Source organism: Euleptes europaea, chromosome 8 (assembly GCF_029931775.1).
Source record: "Euleptes europaea isolate rEulEur1 chromosome 8, rEulEur1.hap1, whole genome shotgun sequence".
Lineage (NCBI taxonomy): Eukaryota > Metazoa > Chordata > Lepidosauria > Squamata > Sphaerodactylidae > Euleptes > Euleptes europaea.
The window spans coordinates 73,293,124-73,318,109 of NC_079319.1; the positions used below are offsets into that span (position 1 = coordinate 73,293,124).

Below are 24,986 nucleotides of genomic sequence, written 5' to 3' on the forward strand. Positions count from 1 at the left end.
CAGTTACTGCTACAACATTCCTGCTTCAGAGAATTCCAGCCCATTCCTGAAACAACGGCGTGCGGAGTCGGGGGGGGGGGGAAGAGGCGCAGCGACGCCTCTTCCTAAGCTGATTTGCGCACGCCGTAAAACAAAAAAAAAGCCGTTTCGCAAATTTTTTGTTTGTTTTACCAGGGCTAAAAGCCCCATTGAAAACAGCGAGGCTGCGCCTGCTCAAAGTACCGCTTTGAGAGCTCTGCTCAAAGAGCACCACTCTTCCCGGCACTGGCGTATCCGGCCGAACCGGGATAGGAAGCCGCCTAGCCGGCGGCTCCTCCACCCAACCCGCCCCCCTGCGCCGGCACGGCCTCTCTACGCCGTGGCCAGTGCCACGGAGAGGCCACACTGGCGGAGGGGGGAGGTGCGGTCCCGTGGTGCTCTGCCGCCGGCGGGCCTGGCCTTGCCGCCAGCGTAGGTGCGTGTAATCACGTGATTACATGCACTTACACTGGCGGCGAGGTCACGCTGCCTCCTATGGACTTTCAGCCCAGTTTTCAGGAATGGGCTGTTCAAGACACAGCAGTACAAGCCAACTCAGCAATACCATACTCCACAAGTATTTTCTGCTCCTGGAACTTTGGAATAAAGAAGCGTGAGACTGAGAATTATCTGACTGAACTTGAGGATCCTGAAATCCAGTGAGTTTCTTCCTAGGTATATTTTCAGATTAGGAAACTGTAATCACGGAAGGAAGAACACTGGGTGAGCAGAGAGCTGTCAGGCTCCAAAGACCTGCTTTAGGGATGCCAAAGGGCTAAAATATGCTCAGTGGTACTTCTGAAATCCCCATGTCGCTTCAGTGAGGGCTTTGAAACTCGTCTTTCCCAAAAACAAACCCCCTCATACAGGCAAAAAGCTTGCCAGTGCTGCCATTCAAGAAACATAAGCAGAAATCTCTTGGGGAAGAGGAACCCGTTGCACAGCTCTTTGGATCCTGGCCAACGCTTATTTGTGGTTCAACAGAGACCGAAGAGCCGACCCACTATTTGTGGTTATTAACTATTATGCAATATGCTCAAAAATGATTTCACGGTGCTGGTTTAATGAGGCTGTAGAAGCGACCCATGAGATTTCTATTTCAGTTTTTGTTGAGTATTCATTATATATTTTTGCCCTATAAATTGCCAGATTTGCTAAAAGGGCAAATGATTTTTGCATGTCTGTGTTGGAGAGCCAAGCAATTAACTGCAGAAGTGGTGAAAAATCAGTATTAATATTTTGCATTATGGCTTGCAAATCAATTTTTAACTTGGAAAGCTAAATACATTTAATCGGTTAAGAGCAACTTCAACATTTTCAGCTTAATATGCCAAATTGTATCAACATTGTGATGGTCTTTTAGGTTATCCAATTAATTCTGTTCTGAGTGTTTGCTGACTGCACATTGCTATAACTGATTCACACAACATATCTTGCATCCATTTAAGCAGTCTACCCTTCTCTGGGTATGCAGCCATAGGAATGCACGTGAAACTGCCTTATACTGAATCAGACCATCGGTCCATCAATGTTGGTATTGTCTACTCAGACTGGCAGCAGCTCTCTAGGGTCTCAGGTCGAGGTCTTTCATGTGACCTACTGCCTGGTCTTTTTAACTGGAGATTGAACCTGAGACCTTCTGCGTGCAAAGCAGAGGCTCTTCCACTGAGCCACAGTCCCTTCCCTGTATAGGAAAAAGAATGACAGATATGGTCACCTCTGTGGTGTTCCTGAGTGTCCTGCCTGCCCCTCCTTCAAAGAATTATTTCTTGACAGCCAGGATGATGCATGGGCACATACACACAACAGAGCGGGATAACTAACTAACCTTCTAGAATGGGAATTCCCAAGCTTTTCAGGAATCTCCCCCAACCCCAGCGAACTCGTTTCTATTGCCTTTCCTATCTACATTGCCTTCTGCCACTCCAAATTCAGGGCAGGATAGAATGGAAGTAGTTATTTTTCGCTGCCTTTCACCCAACCCAGCCTGTTTTGCTAGAAATGCAGCTCTTTGGCTGAAATGTGGAATGACCACAAAAGGCTTCAGTCAAGGGCAAAAGAAAGCATTTGAGCACCTGAAGTAAGTATCTTCTAAAGATTTCTGCTCTTGAAAACTTACAGTATTAATTAGATATTGGGGTCCAATGGAGCCTGATTTAGTCATAATTAGAAAACTACGGTTGTCGTTCACAAGACTTCTTAATGTTTTTTAAAAAACTGCTCTTGCGTCAAATATTATTGTTTATAATGCAGAAGTAAATCTACACAAGGATGGTATTACATCTTATGATTTCATGCTACAGCGTACAAATCTTGCAAGCCATGCTTTGGGCAACACCAGATGCAATACTGGAGATGTTTTAAAAGCATCAGTAGCAGTCGAAAGGGCCCCCCAATACAGACTGGAATTGTGGGCTTTTTTCTCTGGTACATTCCTGCACCTCCTCCCACAAATGCAATCTGCTATGTAGAGGAGAATATATAGGTATCCGGTATCTGTATGCTTTAGGGTTGCCAACTCTGGCTTCGAAAATTCCTAGAAATTGGGGGGGGGTGCCTTGGGAGGGCGGAGTTTGGGGGAAAGAAGGGAACTTGGTGAGGATATATCATCATAGCATTTACCCCTCAAAGCTGTCCTTTCTTTCAGAGAAACTGATCCCTGTATTGTGGACATCAGCTATGACTCTAGCAGAACTCCAAGTCCCCCCTGGGAGCTGGTAACCCTACTTCATGCTTCCCTCTGCAGGGTAAATAATAGCTCTAGGCAGAGGCAATTTGTATCAGGAAAATGGTGGATGAAAGGGTTGAATGCTCCCTTCCTTCCACACGACAACTCCCTCTGAATATTGACTGTAAGGCCCCCAATTGACATTTTTTTAAAACCTAGAGGAGAAAACTAAAAAGAGGCCACAAGAACAAAAGCCTGCATCATTCCTACTTCCTTTCCAAAATCGATTTGAGACAAGATAGCATATGACCTGGACAGAAAAGTCTAACTATTTTTTCAATAATGTAGGGCTGTCAAAAAAAAAATTCGGGTTGGGTTCGGGTGCAGGTGGCTTTGATTCGGTTCGGGAGTGCTGATTCCCGAATTGCCCCGATTTGGATTCGGGGTGATTAGGCTGAAATTCGGCATTCCCGAATCGATTCGGGCATATAAATGGCATTTAAAGCCATTTAAAGTCATTTGCAGCTTTCCACGGCTTTGGGGGGGGGCATTTTTTGAGGTAGAGGCCCCAAACTTTCAGGGTAGCTTGAGGGGGCCCTCCTTGCAAGAACCCCCAAGTTTGGTGCAGTTTGGGTCAGGGGGTCCGGAGTTATGTGGTCTGGAAGGGGGCAACCCCCCTTCTCCATTAAAACCAATGCACGAGGGGAGCCCCCAGGAGAGTGGAGGGTGGTGGGGGCGGAGGGAGGCAGCCAGGTGGATCTTCAAAAAAAATGCGCTGCCTGGCTTAGCAGCGCGGATCTTTTTAAAGGTCCACCCAGCTGCCTTCCTGGGACTTCCCGTGGAGCTCTTTCTTTTTTTAGGAAGGTGGGAAATTGCCGAATCTGCCGAATCAGGCAGAAATCAGGCCGAATCACCAAATCGGCCTGATTCAGATTCGGCGGTTTCCCGCCTTTTTTTGGTTTGGCTGCTCCCGAACCAAAAAACAGCCGAATCTGGCAAAATTCAGCTGCTTTTTGGTTCAGGAACACCCGAATCAACAGCCCTAATAACATGACAAAAGAAACATGAGCGATAAAATGCATACACGACTAACAAGTGATTAGGGGTGGGTTTTTGTTTTTTTGCATCATATACCAAAATATATTCAATAACAAATCATCATAGCATATGCTTTTTTTTGGTGAAGTGTAGCTTGAATAGTTTTTGAAGGCAATACTCACGCAGTGCATACAACGAAAGGATTATTCCAGCCAGGCAAAACCCTTCAAAAAACCTGAGTGTGCTGAACATTGTCACATTCACCGAGAGGGCCACAGATAGTCCAAATATCAAAATGAACAGGACAGAGACGAGGAGTACTGGCCGGCGACCAACCCTAGAGACAGAAAAGGGGACGAAAACCAAATCTGTTTTATTCCATTCCATACTGAGAGGCTGCAGTTTTTGTTAACAAAAGCAAACCTCAGCCTTCAGCAATAAACACTAGTTCCTTTTCTTCTTACTGTGCTTGTCCACAAATAAATAAGACACAGGAGGTCATCACAAGACTGTGCAGCCCTGCTTAGTCCCTCTGTAATTTGTATAGATGTTATTGGCTGACCTACTCTAGGGTTGCCAACCTCCAGGTGAGGCCTGGGGATCTCCTGGAATTACAGCTGATCTCCAGACATCAAAGATCAGTTCCCCTGGAGAAAATGGCTGCTTTGGAGGGTGGACACTACGGCATTATGCCCTGCAGAGATCCCTCCCCTCTGCAAACCCCGCCCTCCTCAGGCTCCACCCCCAAAGTCCTGGAATTCTCAATGTGGAGTTGGCAACCCTAATCTGCTTGGATGTCACAGAAAAACTTGGAAACCTTGGGTCAAGCAGTTAAATAATGAGATCTAAGAAGAAAGTTTTGATAATTTGAACAATTATTGTCTTGCACACTATGGACTTATGAGTGCAAGTCATCTGAGCTGTTTCAGAACCATGTAGTCAGAATTAACCAAGACTTGCTTTATCACATAAATATTTAAGAATATACTTATAGAATAACAGTGCTAAAAAGAGAAGGAATTAGACATGGGGCACATTTTAATGCGTCCGTGTAAATATATCCCCAAAAGACACAAGCCCACAAAAATATGTCCTGTTCCACATGTCCAAAGGTGCCTTTTTAAGACATGTGTGCCCCCACAGAAAACTTCCCCGAGTCTTACAAAAAATTAATGTCTGATCACCTGCAAGTGAGGCTTATCTGGCTCCTTGCAAACGAGGTGCTTATCTGGTCCTCAAAATATCCTGCTGGGGAGGGAGTGGCCTGATCCAAGCTGGTGAATCAGCACAGCACGTGGAGAAGGCCTTGAGAACAGCTGTGTGACAGACTGGGGCCATTATCTAGATAAGATCAAAGTCCTAACATCTAACCTAGCCTCAAATGCCTAACATGTTTAATACGCCATAATCTCAAATCTGTGCTTGTTACCAAGCAACAGTAAGAGGCACAGGTTGCTCCTATCAGGGATTTAGTTGTCCTTTCACTTTTCTTCATCCATTCTACTTAAAATGTACGCAATAAAAACTTAGTAGAGGAACTAGAAGAATAAGGGAACATTTCCTCCCCTGAAGTAGCTATTTTTTAACCCCTGAAAATAGGAGGGGACTGTGAGGTGATTTTTCTGAGTGCAGAAAATGTTACTTTCTTGCTTCTGCTTTGAATTTTGTTCTGCATGGAAGCAGATTCAGCAAAAAGATTTTCAGCTGCATCACCATATCATTAGAAGAACAGGAGCTCAATGAGCACACAACAGAAGCCAGAGAGTATAAAAACATGAACTTGCAGAGTTTAGTACACCTTAATAAAAGAGGGCCGACAATCAGCTTCACTGCTAGCATTCTCAGGCACCGTTTTTTAAAATTTAGTTACTTCATTTTGCACAATAATTACAATCAGTGACAAGCCAACTGGGAAGCATTTTGTTTTCTTGTCACATGCACTGAAGTGGAATGCTACAGAAGAAGCAACATCATCAGAAGAAGTAAATGCAGTTTCCTTGCAAAAAGTAATTTAATAATAATTTTAAGGCAGACACATTTGCCACCTGTCATCTATGTATGTCACTTACCAGTCAGCTATGCATCCTGTGATTAGATAGCCAAAGATTAATCCTACAAGCAGGGAGAATTTTGCAATGTGGACTTTCCAGGCAGAGTCACAAACAAGGTCCCACTGGAGAGGAAAAAAACAGATGGAAGAGTAAGATACGTTCAAAATGTACGTAATTATTTTCAGTGCTTGAACAGAACTATGGCAGACACAGATCAACCTGTTAACAGTTCTACTGCATTGGCTATTAACAGGTTAGGTAGCAAATGATATGTTTGAGAATCTCGCTTGGACATGGAGGCTCTGATGGTCTACCAGATGTATTAGCCAAGATAGCCACATCTTTTTTTAAAAACCCACCTACACCATATCTTGTGATAGGAAATTCCATAAAGTCATTATATACTCAAAAAATACCACCCCCCTTCTGTCTGTCATGGACCTACTACCGAACCACGTAATTAGTTGGTCATGTGCTGTGTACAGTTTTCTCTACTGCCACTGCTATGTTTAGAAACTCTAGAATAGATACCTGTCATACTAAATCACTTCCCCTGCCCAAGAGTCAAAGTCTTTAGCCATTGCTTTGAGGAGGAGGAGGAGGAGGAGAAGAGTTAGGCCATTTATGCATGGGAGGTTTTGAATTTGGATTGCCTTGGATTTGCCACTCTCTAGATGCACATTTTCTCCATCCAAATTCTCAAAACTCTGCATGGGGGCTTAATTTTTGAGTTCTGAGAATTTGGATGGAAAAAATGTGCATCTAGTGAGCGGCAAATCCAAGGCAAAACCTCTCATGCATAAATGGCCTTAGTTTTTATACCCCGATTTTCTCTACCTTTAAGGAGTCTCAAACAGACTTACAATGGCCTTCCCCTCCCCTCACAACAGGCACCTGGTGAGGTAGGTGGAGTTGAGAGAGTTCTGAGAGAACTGTGACTAGCCCAGCTGGCTTCATGTGTAGGAGTGGGGAATCAACCCCAGTTCTTCAGATTAGAGACCACTACTCCTAACCACTACCCCATGCTGTATATAAAAAACTAGTCTTTAGGGTGGTTTCTTGTAAGAGCTCACTGGTAACAGTACAAAACACCCACATAAAAGCACATGCATTTATTTATTTTTTTGCATTCCACTTCCAAGAAAACATGTGCAGAATTCTGTCCAGGTTGTCTGTAATAACACAGGCAGAGAAACTGGGTTTACTCTAGCTTTTTAGAGTTCCGGGAAGCTTGCATACACTCACCATCATAAACCGACACAATAAAATGTGTAATCTTTCCCAATGTATTCTTCCATAGGCAATGGTGTAAGCCCTACACAAACATTTCATCTACAGCATTTGAGCAACTACAACTTTTAAAATTAGCTGCACCTTGCTTTTGGTCACTAAAGTCAACATTACTGCATTTTGATATAAGCAATGTTTTAAGGATATTTCTCTACCTATTTAACCTCAACAAATCACTTGCTGTTTTCCAGCAAGATTATTTATATCACTTCTATTAGTTTCAGGAACCCAATGAGAACGGGCAACTTCGATTTAAACTGAGCCAGCAATAAGAAAGTGGATTGATTGATCAGTGCTTTCCAATTCATTTTTTCTAAGCCTTGGAAAAATTCATGTTAGGGAAAAAGGAGGAAAACAAACAACTTGGTTTGATTGCCAGCAAAGCTAATAAAATCCTTTGTTGGGAGGAAAAGAGATGGGGGCACACAGGAAGCAGGTACAATTCACCAGGTATTGCTCCCAGATGCCCTCCATTCATTTCAACAGGACTTGGGTGGGAATGAAGGACGTGAAGTAGAAATGCCAGCTCACAGACTGTCAATCGAATCCTGGTTTGCTTTGACAAATACAGGTTTCATGGCCTTCTCAGGATAACCAGGGAGGGAATCACCAGAGAAAAAACCAGGACATCTCTATTTAGATATTATGAGAAATCATAGTTCAGACTAACAATAATTAATAGAGCAACTTCAGATCCTGATTTGACAGATGCTAACTAACCACAGCTAAAATGACCTGTATTCAATAACACAAACCCTAGCTAGATTAAATACACCATGGTTTCATGTCATGTCTGAAGCTGAACAAGTGCCTGCAAAAATATTAACTTAAAAACAATTTTGGCGCATGTGTGTACGTGTGAGTGTTTACACTGTCCAGGTTTCTAGAACCAGAGGTGTGCTTTAAACTGTGTCTGAAAAATAATAAAGCCAACATTATGAGGAAAATCTTGCAATGATTATTTCATTTGCTCGATATTGCTTCCAACAATATCAATTTTGTTCATATTACCTCCATGCCTAGCCATAACAAGGGCCTCCAGCACAATCCCATGTGTGTCAGCTTTGCAGCAAGTCCACTGATGGCTTACTCCCAAGTAAGTGGGCATAGGATTCACTGCAGCTTAAGTATGTGCCAATAGACTTCTTTATCCTTTGCTGAGCTTAACTCTCTTTTCCATCCCCTCTTGTGTTTCACTTATTATCAATAACGGGTCCCATCTTTTTAACTTGCACACTCTGTAAAGTGTCATACATCGATTAGTTCAACATCATTTGTTAGAAGTAGCAGCTGGTATTTCTGAGACCCTGCGATAAAGCATCCTCACCTCAGTCTCTCTCTATCCAAAGAGTGGGTTTCAACAGATACAGCATAATAAGAAAATGGCAGACGCTCTGCCCCTTTTCCCAAACTCGCTCAACAACAAGTTTAGACAGCTTATGAAATAGAGAAAACACAAGCAGAAAGGAGTATGCAACACAGCACCAGAGTGTCTGTTCCTTGGCAGCCATAACACAGTTGGGATAAAGTTTCCCAGGGCTTGCATCAGCTGGGAGGCACGGCACCCACATTTTCTACATCACAAGGTACAGAGGCTAAACCACATTAACAGGACTTCCCTCAGATCTCTCCACAAATCCTCTTTTCATAACAGAAGAGCTGCCTGACCACATCTTTCTGCATTAAGGACATTTTTAGACAACACGAGATATTTACCTCTTGATACAGACAGGGAGGGTGAGGATTTTGAGGGTGGGGCGGTGCAACCAGACAAAATGTGCAGTTTGAGGTAGGCAGTTCAGGTCCAAAAGAATATTTGTGCAGTTCAAAAACCTTAGTTATGCAACAATTGTAGCCTGTTAGCTGATGTAAAAAGTAAAGCGGGCAGTCTGGGCTTTCTACAACCACAGATCCTGAGCAAGCATGCCCAGTTATCCTCCCCCTACCAAAGACATTCCCCATGGCTAGCCTCCACAGAGTGTTCACCAATATTTCACAGATGAAGGACATTGTTCTAGAATAGGGTGAACAGTTGTAGCCCGTGTGCTAAGAAATCTCCCTCACTCACTTCTGCGTCGATGCTGCCAAATTCCCAGTTAATTCATATCCTGCCTTTCTCCACAATGGGAACCCAAAGCAGCTGACATCATTCTCCTCTTCTCCATTTTACCCTCACAACAACCTTAGAAGTTAGGTTAGGCTGAGAATGTGTGATTGGCCCAAGGTCATAGAGTGAGCTTCCACAGCAGAGTGTGCATTCAACCTGGGTCTGAAACTCTAACCACTACACCACACTGGCTTTTGAGGGGTGGCTACAGTTGAATAGTAGCAAGCAGCCAGTCCTGGGTGAGTCATGCAAGTCATGTGATATCCAGCTGTCTGGTAATTTCTGCCAGGCCTGGCCCCAGTGAGTCCACTATCAAAGGGCAAACCAGCCTTGGAAAGGGCTCTGTCCTTCCTCTCACTGACAGAAACCAAAGCTGGAAGAATGGTGATATTGTGGTTGCTTAGCAACCCCCACAATAGCTACTGAGGGTATTCATTTCTTAAGACTACAGCTGCTTCTATTATCGGGCTTAAAGCCCCCATAAAAAAAAAAAAAAGATTTCGATTCTTCTGCAAACCAGGGCTTTTTCAGGTTTGTCTGTCCGTCTTGAGTGTTTATGGCTCCAATCTTTAGATTTAAGTATTTACAGATTTTGTCATATTGAAAATTAGATAGACTGATGACAACATTTTTGAAATTAACTAAACAATTTTAAAGCTAAACAGTGTTCATTTCTCACAGTTCTTATTATCTCTTTGAAGATGGCTAAAGGAAGACTGGATTAACCAACATGCTAAGTGTTCTATAATACAGCGGTCTAGATAAATTGGTTGCTATGCTACAAGGAAATTAGTGCTCACTCACTCACTCTTGGAAGAGTAAAGCTGTTGTCATCTGGACCTCTGTTGTGGCTCAAAGGAGATGAAAGGCTGCAACCTCAAACCATTATTGATTTGATGGTTTGTTGGTAATTAGGTTATTTTACTGTAAGCAGTCAGACTCCTCCTGCCGCTAAGGGATGCCATGAAGGCTCATGGGCCAAAGACAGGCCTAAGAGCAAGACACTACTGCCCACAACATGGATGCTTCTCAGAGGGTTTTGGGATCCATCTTGTGTGTCTATCCTGGGCAAGAAGAACTTTCCCCCTGGCCATAAGGTGTGCCTGGCTGGACAATGGGGCCAGCTAATCCCCACTGTGTCACCTTAAGGTGATTTAATCAGTGCTCTGAGCAGACTGTTACTTACCCTATCTGCACCCATCCAGCCATCAATCAGTATTCACGAGAATAGCCCAGGCATTCTCTTAGGTCCTGATGACTCATCAAGCCTCTCCTATCTTTTTGATGGAACCCCAGAAAAGCAATCAATTCTTTGTTTCTGGCTTTCCTGCCAGCTTATATCGCCTCAGGACCCCTTTTAGGGTATAAATATTGGTCCTTTGGCCATTCACAGTGTGTGGGTGTTCTGGATCCGTGCGCGCACCTCCACTTGTGTGTGGGCTCTTTCTTTTGCTCCTGGAAACGCTGGTCATTTTCCTCCTCAGAGCTGCTGTCTCTGGACGACCCTTCAAGACTGGTAAGTTTCACCCATCCCTGAAACCCTGTCCAACTTCCTCTCTTTTCTCTTAGCTTTTGTATGCTTCATGTGTGTATGCTCATTGCTTAAAATATATTTCTTGCTCTACTATTTTTATTCTTTAACAAAACCATATCTTAATTATACAACTGCCTGCTCATTTGAGAGTTTTCACCCAGGACTATCCTGGTATACATAGATTATCGATCCCAGTTATTCTCTCTCGCTCTCTGCCCCAAGCTAATTCCCCCAAACTAAAGTGGAGACTGCCTACTTGGGGTAACACTGCTGCTTTTGATCTTGTGGCTAGAGCTTCACTTACAATTCTGTTCTAAAATATTATTCTTCCCTAAATAGAAAAAAAAATACCCTAAATGGCTCAGCACTTTCAACAACAGAATTCTATCCCTTCTTTATGCATCTCAAAATATTTCAGTACGAAATCCACATACCTTTAATAAAAGCTGCACACTTTACAAACCTACAAGAACAACAGATTCCGTTCTTTTAAAAAATGTGACCATGTTTTTAATTCATCCTGGTATCTGTTACCGCATCCTTGCCATATTCATTTTATCTGTCCAGACTAGAAACTCTCAGAAAATGTATTGAGATGGTCATCGAGAGATTATGCTTCACCTATTAATTCATAATGCCTCCTTAGGATCAAACTACATCTGAGCAGCTAACACATCTATTTAAACCTGAACCTGGGCCTAAATTATGCAACAAAATTGGTGTTGCATGGATGAGGAGCGCAAAATCCTGCCTTACTTGCCTCTTGAGTCCCACAACTTTTCCTTAGGCACATTTTTTTCAGTCAAGGCCGTTATTGGTATTAGAGCCTGGCTGAGGGGAAAGATGGCCTGGAGGGGCGGACTGGGGGTTAGAATATACCTCTACACAGAAGGTTCAAAAAGCAACCAACTCCGCACATATTATGTCCTGCTTTATATATGGCTGAACACAGGTAAACCTCCAGTCAGTCTTGTCCTGAACTTTCCCTCCCTGTCACTCCTGGCCCATCACTGGCTGCTACTTTCTGAAATACTAGAAAGACGCAAAGGCGCCAATCGGCAGAAATCTAGTCAGCTCTGTATTCCAGATACTGACTAGATTTACAACAAGATAATCAGGGAAGTCCTCTATGGATTCAGATGCCAACTTTCAAGAATGGACCCTGCTAACAGACCTAACATCCCTTTAGGAGCTGTTCTAACTGTTGGGAGTAGGGCAGGGCTGAAGTGACCCAGGTTCAAAGTTTGTTGGGGTGACCATGAGCTAGTAACTTTCTTTCAGCCTAACGTACCTCACATGAGAATAAATGGAGGAGGGAGGAACTATGAATGTTATCATGAGCTCCTTGAGGAAAGGTGGATTAATAAAAAGTCTAATATATAAGACAGTAATTCTCACATATTTACTAGACAGAACACAAAGGAGCTTTGTGAGTGAGAGTACACTGCATCAGATGCCTGGAATGTATTATTAGTTGACACACACACACACGCATATAGAAGTAGATGTTTTAGACAGAGAGATCAAAAAGGGCGGTGAAATGCAAGAGGTACAGCCATTTCTATGGTAAGAACAAATGTAATGGCACAGATCCTTCCACTCCACCCAGCAAAGCCTCAAGCCTTCCTTCAGAAAAAAGGCTCTTCTTCCAGCAGAATAGCCACTTCATTCATGGTTAGACTCTTTAGGATGGAGCAAGGATTTCAATTTTGTTGCACAGAATTAGAAAGAAACACACACCAGTAACCACAATGAGAAGCAACCGGCAACAACAGTTAGCTTTGCTTAACTGAATTGTTAGTTTTGTTAATCTAAATATAACACTTTGAGTGAGTGTGAAAACTGTTCAACTCAATTCATACCCAAGTAAATACAATTAAACTTCCAAATGAATTCTATTGCAACAATCTTATGCACCACTCTCTTTTGCAACCAGCTCAAGGGCCAGTCAACTCCATTTGCCTAGTTATTAGGGCCGTAGGCTTGCAGGCCCCTGCTGGGGGCAGAGGATTCCCTGCTCCCCCCAGTGCCAATCATCTGGACGGTGGGGGACGTGCAGGCAGGAAAACTAGGCCTAGGCCAGCAATGTCACTTCTGGTGCACATTGTCACATCGCCAGTGATGCAGGGATGTTCTGGTATTTGGGTAAAAAATGACTTCTACCATAGAGTTTTTGCCCAAATACCAGAGTGTCGCCCCACTGAGGGCGACACGATGTCCTCTCTTCCAATGCGCATCGGAAGTGACATCGCCCTGTGATAATTACTGGAGTTTTGAACCCAGATCTCCCCGGCCTATATCCATCTCTCTAAGCACTATACCATATTGGCCCTCATAGCTGAGCTCACATAAACATTCAATAATTGCCCACTTACTGGGACAAGCATACAACAAGAAAAGAGCCAATTCTCCCCAGGCTAAATAGGAAAATACTTTTGCTGGGTAAACCCCAACAAGGACTGAAAACTAAAATCATTTAACAACGATCCAACCATGAAACACAATTTCCCATCCATGCCATTGTTCTGCCTCTAGCGGATTGCCCAAAGGGCAACCTCCTTGACGCATCCCTTCAGATGCAAGCCACCCTTGATAAAACATTTGGAGACTGCTCCCAGGTAAATAGTCATCTCCCCAAAGAGTTTTCTGGTCACAGGCAGTGGAGGTTGGGCATTTCTCTCCAGGAAGCTTTGACTCAGGAAAGCATCTAGTGAGGGTGGGCTTGTGAAAGAAAAACCCTTGCCTTTCACACTGGCTGTGGTTGGCTCTGCTACGATTGTTCTGGAACCCTCAGCAGCTGCCGCCAGGTAATCAGTTCCTCCCCCAGAAAGTTATTTAAATGGTGTGAATCACGGGAAACACAACATTATTCTCTGAAATATATTTTGTTTTAGTTTTCAGGTACTTTTGTTGGATCACTTCATGTGAAACACAGATCAAGCTTGTAATCCAGGTAAAAACAATGTGAAAATTATGCATAGCGTTTTGAATATTGATGCTTTGTATTCAAACGTAATTTAAAAAAAATTAAATATCTGAATCAGACATGAGGAAGTATGGGGGAACCACACAAAGAACTTTTGTCTCATTTTTTTACACACATGCTAAAATGGTGATCCGCAGTAGATCTTTTAAGTAACAGATACTTATATTTGACATTTCCCAGTCATGCACCACTACCTACAAAAGCTGAATGTTTAGTTTCAAAGAAAAGTACTTTTTGTCCTCCGGTTATACTCTTCTTGTGCCTGGAGGATCCCCAACTAAAACAAAGCCAAATTATATGTCATTGTGTTTCCTCATATTAACCTCTTGGTGTGTTTGCCTTTGGTTTCCTCACTGGTTGTCATTCCTGGGCTGGATTGTGGGTCTCTTCAGGGGCTTGTTAGTCTAGTTTACTAAACATATAGGCCCAACACGGCAGTCCTAAACAGAGTTTCACATGTCTAAACCCAGTGACTTCAATAGCTTTAGGGGGATGTAACTCTACTTAGGATTGTAATACAAATCTCTCTGGTTTCTCTACAAACTGCAGATACCACATTCCTGGGAAACAGGTCTTTTCTATATCACAAGAACTTCTCACTCTGCTAGTCTTTCAACTTGCAACATATGAAGCACATGAAGCAACCTGATACCAAGAGTAGATCTACTTGTTCTTAGGTACTGTGCAATACATTTTCCTTTTATGTAACAATCCAGTGATTCAGTGGTCTTGAACAGGAAGCCACTGACAATTTAAATCTTAACAATTATAACATTGAAGTATCCACTGGTGTGGATCTATCCCAAGCCAGATCACGAGTCCATCCAGATCAATATCTGACTGGCAGCTTAAGTCTTTTCCCGCACCTTTCCAAGATCCTTCACGCGTTATTATTGTAGAAGACATATTAAAATATGTACCGTATTTTTCGCTCCATAGGACGCACCTTTCCATAAGATACACCTAGTTTTTAGAGGAGGAAAACAAGAAAAAACTTGTTTTCCTCCTCTAAAAACTTGTCTTATGGAGTGAATGCCGGCTGGGCGCGTGCGCGTTGGGACGGAGCGAGCCGGCATTCCCTGCCCTGATGGCCAGCTGGGAGGCAGGCGGGGCCGCACAGAGCAAGTCAGAACGTGCGCCCCACCCGCCTCCCAGCTGGCGGGGCGCACAGAGCCGGCTGGGCGCGTGCGTGTCCAGACGGTGCGAGCCGGCGTTCCCTGCCCCGACGGCAGCTGGGAGGCGGGCAGGGCCGTACAGAGCTGGCTGGGTGCGTGCGCCGGCTCGCTCTGTGCGGCCCTGCCCGCCTCCCAGCTGGCCGTCGGGGCAGGGAACGCTGGCTCGGGCCGTCCCAACGCGCACAAGCCCAGCCGGCATTCGCTCCATAAGACGCACAGACATTTCCCCTCACTTTTGAGGAAAAAAGTATGTCTTATGGAGCGAAAAATACGGTACAATGTTTTGAATGTTGGTGGTTTGCAAATTTCAGTAACCCTCATATGTGCAAAACAGTTGTTCTTGCACTGACTTATAGTCACTCCTCTGGTTGAAACATCCCATCTTGTCCAGAGCACCAGCAAACTGATACCACTTCACTCTCTGTCTCATCACCTGCCTGGGACTCTGAGCCCCAACAGCCCCCTTTTTCATTCCTCTGGGGCAGAGGTTCCCAAACTGTGCTCCGTGAAGCACTTGTGTGTGTGTGTTAAGTGCCGTCAAATCACTTCCGACTCATGGCGACCCTATGAATCAATGTCCTCCAAAATGTCCTATCTTTGACAGCCTTGCTCAGATCTTGCAAATTGAGGGCTGTGACTTCCTTTATTGAGTCCATCCATCTCTTGTTGGGTATTCCTCTTTTCCTGCTGCCCTCAACTTTTCCTATCATGATTGTTTTCTCCAGTGACTCTTCTCTTCTCATAATGTGACCAAAATACGATAGCCCCAGTTTAGTCGTTTTAGCTTCTAGGGACAGTTCAGGCTTGATCTGATCTATAACCTACTGATTTTTTTTTTGCACTCCAACACCACATTTCAAAAGAATCTACTTTCTTCCTATCAGCTTTCTTCAATGTCCAGCTTTCACACCCATACATAGTAAATAGGGAATACGATGGCATGAATTAACTTGATCTTGGTGGCCAATGACACATCCTTACACTTAAGAATGTGCTCCATGAAACATCTCCTAGTGCTCCATGAAGAGTTTGGAAAGAAAAATACTACTGTCATTCAGTTTAGTATATAAGCACTAGGTGAAAATAAGTGCTCCATGACGAATTTCTCTCCTGAAAAGTGCTCCATGACTCAAAAAATTTGAGAACTTCTGCTTTGGGGTATGCTATGACATAAGGCACTCTGTGGCTGGGACTCGAGAGCCACAGCCGGATGATGGCACCAAGATGTTTTCCATATGACAACCCTTTCCTGTGGTCTTGCATATGTTGCTACAGTTCTTGATGAAACACAGTGGCAGTGGAGTTTCGACATGGCTGGTTTCCCCACATTTTCCCTGCCCCAGTCCCTGTGGTGACGATTTCTTCCCCACCATGCAAGCAGGGAGGCTTTTGTGGAGGGTTTTTTTAACCTACCAATAACTGAAACCCCCCCTCAGGATTTGGAAGTGTATCCATTAAAGGTGCCAGGACTCAGTACAGGTGAGTTCCATCACAAAAAAAGCCCCCAAATACATCAATATGTAAATTACTCACTGAAAAAAACAAACCCTTTGCCTTGAAAAATCCCTCTGGTAGTGTAGGGAAACACTGCAGGGAAAATTATGTTGATGGGGGCGGGACTCAGAAAATTTGGGGTTTCCTGCCCACATAGTAGCCACCTTTGCTCTGTTGCAATCTTTCTCGAAACATTGCAGAAAAGCAGGTTTGGGAAAGCTCACAGGAAAGATGAGAAAAAAACTGGGTGGTGCACAAAATCATCACAATGTTGTGGAGAAGTGGGAAGAAGACACCCTTCCCCACAGAATCCATGCCAAGGCAAACGTATAAAAGGCATAAGGTGTGCCACAATCCAATGTAAACCTGGTGTCTGAATAAAACAAAATCAAAAACAGACCAGGGGCTGTGCGCAAGCAGGCATAATTTACTAATACTGTGTAAGCAGGCATGATTCACACATACTTCATATTGATCAGATCAGGATGGCAGAAGATCCCTCTATTTTCATGTGTTTAACTCTTGGCAATAAATGTGTAATAGCCAACACAGAAACATACAAAAGTCTGGATCAAGAGAGGCAAAAAGGAAGATTCAGCCATCACAGAATGTTAATAAGAGGGTGTTTAATCCTTTTTTAAAAGGAGGTTTGAGCTATCTACAATTTACACTCTTGAGGAGAAAAGGTGCACAAAAGCCAGGCAGCATTGCCATAATGCAGAGTTTTGTCCCCCCCCCCCTTGCTGGAAGGACCATTCCTAAATATTTTAAACATGGTGTGGCCATTTGACATAGTCACTAGTGAATATAAACAAGCACAGCAGAAATCCAAGTCATTTGTTCTCTCCATGTACTTGATTACCTAGTGCAGCAGAGAAATGTGCAGACTAATTTAATGAGATAACCTGCCCCCTTGGCATTCTGTCAGCCCTAATAATATTACTTGTTGTGAGAGTCCATCGCATTGCATCTGACGGAATTCCCTCCTGGCCATGGAGTCCAGCGTTTAAACTGCCCATTTAAACCAGATTTTGAGAGCCTTGCAAGAGATCTGAAGCGCCCTACAAGCCTTCAAGGTTACTAGTCTCGCCGGTTTGCAAAATTTAGCCGAGCACAGGCAGTCTCCACGTTCAAATTTTTAGCTTGTTGGGCTGTTGTTGTTTTTGAAGTACTATATTTGGCAATGCCCTGACCTGGATCACCCAGGCAGGCCTGAGCAAATTTGATTTCAGAATCTAAGCAGGGTCAACCCTGGTTGGTGCCTGGGTATGAGATTGCCAAGGAAGACCAGGGTTGCTATGTAGAGGAAAGCAATGACAAGCCACCTCTGCTCACGTCTTGCCTTGCAAACCCCTAAGGGGTTGCTATAAGTTGGCTGCGACTTGATGGCCCTTTACATTTGGCAACATGAGGAAGAACAAATAGAGCGATCAGAAAAATGGCTAGCTTCCGCTTTATTACAAGCAGCAAAATGGCTCACTTGCTATGACCTTGGTTGCCAGCCTCTTTATCCTCCACCTCATTCTCCCAGTTTACTATCCTGGTTGCTTCCGGGTTGCCAGGTCCCTCTTTGCAATTGACAGGAGGTTATTGGGGCGGAGCCTGAGAAGGGTGGGGTTTGGAGAGGGGAGGGCCTTCAATGCAGTAGAGTCCAATTGCCAAAGCAGCCATTTTCTCCAGGTGAACTGATTTCTATCAGCTGGAGATCAGTTATAATAGCAGGGGATCTCCAGCTAGCACCTGGATGTTGGTAATCCTATTTGACAGCCAATGTACACCTCAAAGCTGATACTGAATACAAGATTTTAAACCAGATGGTGCTACTTTAGAGAATTTGCCCAGAAAATTGGCATTCAATGGGGATACCCACTTCCTCCAATGGGGGGGGGGAACAATATGTTGTGTGCTGAAGGTTCTAGGTCAGACATACACAGAGTTGAGCAGCAGTAGCCCACTGAAGCCAAAGTTCAATGAGAGGCATTCCAGGGAGTCTGTGGAACCTAACTCTGCAGGCAGAAGTGACTGAGGAAATGGAGGTATTAGAGATGCCAGCCTTCAGGTGGGACCTTGGAATTACAGCTCATCTCCAGACTACAGAGCTCAGTTCCCCTGGAGAAAATGGATGCTTTGGAGGGTGGACTAGGGTTTTCAACCTCCAGGTAGTAGCTAGAGATCTCCTGCTATTACAATGGATCTCCAGCCGACAGAGATCAGTTCACTTGGAGAAAATGGCCGCTTTGGCAATTGGACTCTATGGCATTGAAATCCCTCCCCTCTCCAAACCTCACCCTCCTCATGCTCCACCCCCAAAACCTCCCACCAGTGGCAAAGAGGGACCTGGCAACCCTATGGTGGATGCTGTGGAATTATATCCCACTAAGGCCCCTTTCTTCCACGGGCTCCATCCCCAAATCTCCAGGAGTTTCCCATCCTGGATCTGGCAACACTACCCCTCCATCCCCCACCAGTGGCCGGGGGGACCTGGCAATTCTAGAAGGTATGCATGAGAAAAAGATTGAAAGAGGAATATAAAGAAATACCAAGGTGGTTTCTCAAACCAGAAGGTCCTAGCAGCACCTTATGCCCTAGTTTTCCAATACTTCTGCACATATTTGTCACACTACGGTCTAATCACCACTTTATTCCAGACCTCCAGATGTTCATACCCAGTACCTCTGATTCGTCCCAAAGGTCTATCTGGGGCCAATACCTGTAGAAGCCATGCTTTATGAAGAAGCCACGCTTCTTGTATTATAATGTATGCATGACTGTTTTAAGTGAAATGTTAATAAAAATGCCAACCTCCTTGAGACATGCAAGGAGACAGCAGCAAGGGGGAGAAACAGACAGGTTTTGGCACTGGGCCAACAAGCTTTTCCCATCCTGGAGAAGGATAAAACCAGCAGAATGTCCTTCAATTAAGTATGGCAATCCAATAAACTACTTGAGGAAATCTAGCAATCTACATGCACAATATTTTACTGCTTGGTTGATGCCACAATATTAAACTGACATTTTTATCTCTATGCACCTGTGCTTGCTTAGTCACAATGGATCAGGCCAAGGGTTACCTAACTAAGTACAGCAATTCTTTGCAGGAGTCCGGCAAATACTTAGTGCCCCACCAGCAGCCTGAGGTCTACCTTCAGCCCAGTCCTGCTGAACTTGCTAAAGGATGACAAACTGGAAAGCATAAGCTAGGATCATAATCTTTGCTTCTGCTTGAGCCCCTCTTTTGCCTATGGTGGAGGTAGTTCTCCACGCCATGGTGCTTTTGGGCTCAGTTCCTAACACTGGAAGAACATGATCCAAAGCCAAGGGTGGCCCCTGAAATGAAGCTTTCCAGTTTCTCACTGCTGCTCCTACGGCTGGTAGGAGAAAAATAATATTAAAAAGTCACCATCAGGCAATGGCGTGACATCACTTCCAGGGAAAAATCCACAAGTGACACTAGTCCACTCTAGGAATAATCAGAAACTCTATGATTTTCCCAGTAATTCCTAGAGAGGTGTGTCATCACTTCTGGGTTTCCCCTGGAAATCAAATCATGCCATCACTAAGTGGTGCCTCCCCATGAGCCCCCCCCCCGGACTCCTGTTGGTTGCCTGTTGCTGGTTTGCAACCCTATTTGCATTGGAAAAGGACTTGGCGCAATCGGAACCAAGGGAGGCTAAAATCAGTTTTATCCTACAGGTTTATGTTTTTGTTTGTCTAGTCACCAACTGTACAGAGTTCTTGCTCACTGCAGTGAGAGCATAGAAATCAGAAATTCAATAAGGAAGTATCTCACAGAAAAAGCTAAAAGAAAAGAAGGAATAATATGTGCCTAGCAATAAAAGGGAAAAAATGTACACAGGATAACAATCGCACCAAGGGCAGAACATGTAATGGAGTGAAACAAAATAGTCTTTCCTAACAATTTTTGAAATGCACTTGTCTCTATTTTCACCTAGACGTGCTTTCAGCAGCAGTAGTGTGACATCCTATCTCTACCAAATGGAGCAGGTGTGAGGGGCGGGAGAAAGAGATTTAACACTGAATGATAATCTGGCTCTAGTAAGAGAGAGGTATGCCAATGGGATGCTTTAAAGAAAATCAAGGCAGATGCATACCCCAGTGTTAGAGCCAACACAACAGTCCAAAAATAAATGAAAAAAGAAACCCTCAGATAAACAGCAAGGGTAGTATTGCCAGGGGTTGGCTGCAAAGACCTTGCTAGTGCCTGCTGTTACTTTCATGCGTGAGATGAGTGCGCTGAAGTGGCATTAGTGGAATAACCAGGACACAGCAAATTTGCTCTAGCGAAAGAAATCTGGGTCAGGCCAGTGACAGGATAGGAATGCCCACCTAGAAACCTGATATTATCTCACCTAGAGCTCCAAAATGGAAGATTCAAAATGTAACTAATACAACCATAATCGAAAAGAGTGCCCAAAATGGTGCAGTGGAGATTGTGTGTCTGCCATTAGGGCGATGCCATGAGGCACTTGTGTGACAGCATTCCTTGTAACAGCCACAAGGGATCATCAGGGGTGTTAGGGTAGCAGTGTATTGAACACATGAAGCTGCCTTATACTGAATCAGACCCTTGGTCCATCAAGATCAGTACTGTCTACTCAGACTGGCAGCTGCTCTCCATGGTCTCAAGTGGAGGTCTTTCACATCACCTACTTGCCTAATCCCTTTAACTGGAGATGCCAGGGATTGAACCTGGGGCCTTCTGCATGCCAAGCAGATGTTCTACCACTGAGCCACAGCTCCTTTTTGAAGTTAAGGGCTGGAAAAATGTTGCATCAGCCAAACAAAAATACCATGTTGATGTAACCGCTCTGGATCTTCTGCAACACATGTGTAACAACTTTGTATGCACCATGGGGGGTGGGCTATTGAAGGCACCAGCTTCCCTTTCCATGCTGCAAGCCCAATCGGTCCTGATTGGGCTTGCAGTGTGGAACAGGAGGCTGGAGCCTTCCTCCTAGCCCCGCTGTTCATGCGTTCTGATCTCTCAGAGCATGCACACAGCCGTGGCCCTCAGTTTGCAAGATCTGAGCAAGGCTGTTAAAGATAGGACGTTTTGGAGGACACTGATTCATAGGGTCACCATGAATCAGAAGCGACTTGACGGCACTTAACGCACACACATACAGCAGAAGGGGATAGCCAGCAAGCTCAGGTTCCGTGGCAAAAGTGTGTTACATTAGACTGCAGACCACAAATGAAAATGAGAACCATTAAAAAGTTATCCACTCAGAATAGATTTAGACTACTCCTAACAGCTGATGAACTGGCCAAGTGCAATGAATACAAATAGTGTCCACAAACCTGTAAACAGGAACAAATACTTCCATAACAAGCTAACCATCCCAAGTACCTCTGTGTCCAAGTCCCTTTGACATTTCCAGATTTGCAATCCAATGCAGCAGGATACCACTTAGTGCACAGACAGACATAGTGCACACCACAGAAGCATGCTGGGCATGTTCTAAAGACTGGCTGCTACTTAGGGTTGCCAGGTCCCTCTTCGCCACTGGCGGAGCCTGAGGAGGGCGGAGTTTGGGGAGGGGAGGGACTTCAATGCCATACAGTCCAATTGCCAAAGCGGTCATTTTCTCCAGGTGAACTGATCTCTATTGGCTGGAGATCTGTTGTAATAGAAGGAGATCTCCAGCTAGTACCTGGAGGTCGGCAACCCTACCACTACCTGCACGAACTGAAAAGGCCCTCTAGAACACATCCCACAATGTGAAAGGGGTTCTCTGGAGGTATGAAGCTGGAAAATAACCATGATAAGCAGCTTTTATTTAGACATATATTTGACTGAAATGAATGGGGTTTAACAATTAAGGCCTTAAAGTAAATAAATTTGAGAGAGGCTGTAAATTAGTTTAAATGACAGCACTTTGGCTTAATTCAATTGTGGATTGGGATGCTAGAACATGTGCTATGTGGAGCACGATCTTGAGGGGCTTTTAAAATCAGGGCAATGAGTAATTAGTCCTAGAAGAGTTAATGCCAAGTCAGTAAGTACTATCAAGGAAAAAAAGTTGATTTGTTTTTTCCACTGTCAGTCTGATTTAAATGAGCTGAAAGACATAAAAGAAGTATGTCAACAAGATAACTTAGTACCAACTTATTTTCTTCAGATTTACACATTTGGCTCTTGCTAATACATATTTTTTTTTGGGGGGGGAACCTGGAAGTGAGATTTGTTTAGCGTTTGCTCTGTTCCCTTTAACAATATATATATTTTAAAACACAACAAGATATAGACCTGTTATCTTCATAGTCACTCGCCAATTGCTTAATTTGGGCATGAGTACACTCTGGTCATAAAATAATGGATAGAGAAATTAATTAGAGTCCCTACTTCACCCATAAGCATGCACTGAAAGAAGCGGAGCAAGTAAGCTTGCCAACTTCCAGGTAGGGCCTGGAGATTTCCCAGAACTACAACTGATCTCCAGGCAACAGATACCAGTTCCCCTGGAGGAAACAGCTACTTCAGATGGCAGACTCTGTGGCATTATACCCTGCTGAGCTCTCTCCCCTCTCAAAAACCCTGCCCTCTGCAGGCTCCACCCACAAAATCCCCAGGAATTTCCCCACCTGGAGTTGGCAACCCTAAGAGCAACTGTTGCTATCCCTGATGGTGGTTTTGAAAGATCAAGTCAACTGCCTTAGAATGGTATGACTGCTTAAGATGCCACTACAAGTTATTTATTGTGCAGGAAGCATGTCTCTCTTTGAGCTGCACAACACTGACTGAGCTATCCAAAGGAAGTCTATTTAGAAGTAAGTCTCATATGAGGCTCACTCCTGGGAAAGTCTCCTTAGGATCACAGCCTTAGCTTACTATTGGAATTGAATAAGGTGTAATTTTTCATATTTCAAAAACAAACAACCCCTGTGTGATTCTTTTTATCTGCAAACTGCTTGCAGCCAATCCTGCAGCAAGAAAATTCAGCTCTGTACCCACTATTACTTTCACAGGTTCCGAATCTTGTAAGATAAACAGTGTTTATTTCTATTATGTGTATAGTAAGGGACAATTCAAAACTCAACTTAGCTTGTTTGATTATGGGTCATTATACTGCCATCCATGCCACTGACAGGATTTACGAAGGCCCAGTCCCCTGCAACGTCTCTCAGTGCGATGCTGTCTCTACCGGAGTAACATGAGTAGCCCCAAACATTGTTGGAGGAATCAGCCCTAAACATTTGGGTTAATAGTGTGTGTGTGAGATGCAATGTGGACTCTTAACTGGCCCACGGATTTTCACAATATCATATGATGGAAAAAGAGCTAGTGGTGCAGAAGCTCTCATGCTACCGGAATAACAAGGGCACTGGGCCTAGAATTGGCTAGGAATAGGAGTAGAAGAAGAAGTAGGAGAAGAAGAAGTAGAAGAAGAAAAAGAAAAGTTGTTTTTTATATGCCAACTTATATGCCGACTTTCTCTACCACTTAAGGCAGAATCAAACTGGCTCACAATCACTGCGAATTGGCTCTGAAGAGCCAATCACCAATGTTACCAATATCATCACTTGACTTCCAGGCACAACCCTAGATTTTCCAGAGATTCCTAGAGCTACCCATTGGCACTTCCAGGTTGTACCTGGAGAGCCAGCGTGGTGTAGTGGTTAAGAGCAGTGGTTTGGAGCGGTGGAATCTGATCTGGAGATCCGGGTTTGATTCCCCACTCCACCACATGAGCAGCGGAGGCTAATCTGGTGGACTGGATTTGTTTCCCCACTCCTACACACGAAGCCAGCTGGGTGACCTTGGGCAAGTCACATTCTTTGAGCCTTACCTACCTCACAGGGTGTCTGTTGAGGGGAGGGGAAGGGAAGATGATTGTAAGCTGGTTTGAGTCTCCCTTAAATGGTAGAGAAAGTCGGCATATAAAAACCAACTCTTCTTCTTCTACTTTAACCTGAAAGTAACGAGCCAGCACAGGTCTGGTAAGCTAACATCTGCAGCATCTATGGGACTTAGCTGGGCTACCTGGCTGCCAACAACTTACCAGGGAAATGGCCCACAGGAAACACTTTAATGTCCCAGCCTGCCCCAGAACCTGTTTTGAATGATAATCATCAGCTCTGAATGGGGGTGACCAACAGCAGAAGTCTTCCTGCCCCACCTCTGCAGCTGCCTGGTGCACCAGTGGGAGAAATTGTGGAGGAGAGGTGCCATTGCGGTGATGCCACAATATCATTTCTGGTTATATCATGTGTTGTCTTGTGGTATTGTCTTACCATAGAGCTTTGGGGGATTGCTAGAGCGGTGATACGACTTCCAGTCATGCAACCGGAAGTGACATTGCACGATGCCTAGCCTGGCCACCTGGCTGGCAATCCTAGCCCCAAACTATGTGAACAATCAAAAAGAAGAACATTTCCCTCATGTTCAGTAACTATAGCCATACATCTGGGATTAGGAGATGCGACCTACAGTATGGCTTTCGGGTCAGTCTGGATATCGGATACCTGGGAAAGGCAATCCACCAAAAGGAAGGGACTCTAGCAAGAAACAAATCTGATATTTGTTTGCAGCTAAAGCCCTCTGTACTTTACCTACCACATTCATCTTTCTTGAACTTCTACTGTGCTATAATGAAGAAAGTT

At 44.2% G+C, this 24,986-nt stretch overlaps 1 protein-coding gene across 3 annotated transcripts in view; it reads right to left on the reverse strand.

Moving 5' to 3' along the window:
• SLC22A23 (solute carrier family 22 member 23) overlaps positions 1–24,986 on the reverse strand; it is a 119,640-nt gene that overhangs the window by 84,460 nt on the left and 10,194 nt on the right. For all 3 annotated transcript variants that reach the window (XM_056854313.1, XM_056854314.1, XM_056854312.1), the window contains exons 2-3: positions 5,794–5,897; positions 3,907–4,061 (exon numbers count right to left, since the gene is read on the reverse strand). In XM_056854313.1, coding sequence (XP_056710291.1) covers positions 3,907–4,061; positions 5,794–5,897 — 259 coding nt within the window. The remainder of the gene's footprint in view (positions 1–3,906; positions 4,062–5,793; positions 5,898–24,986) is intronic.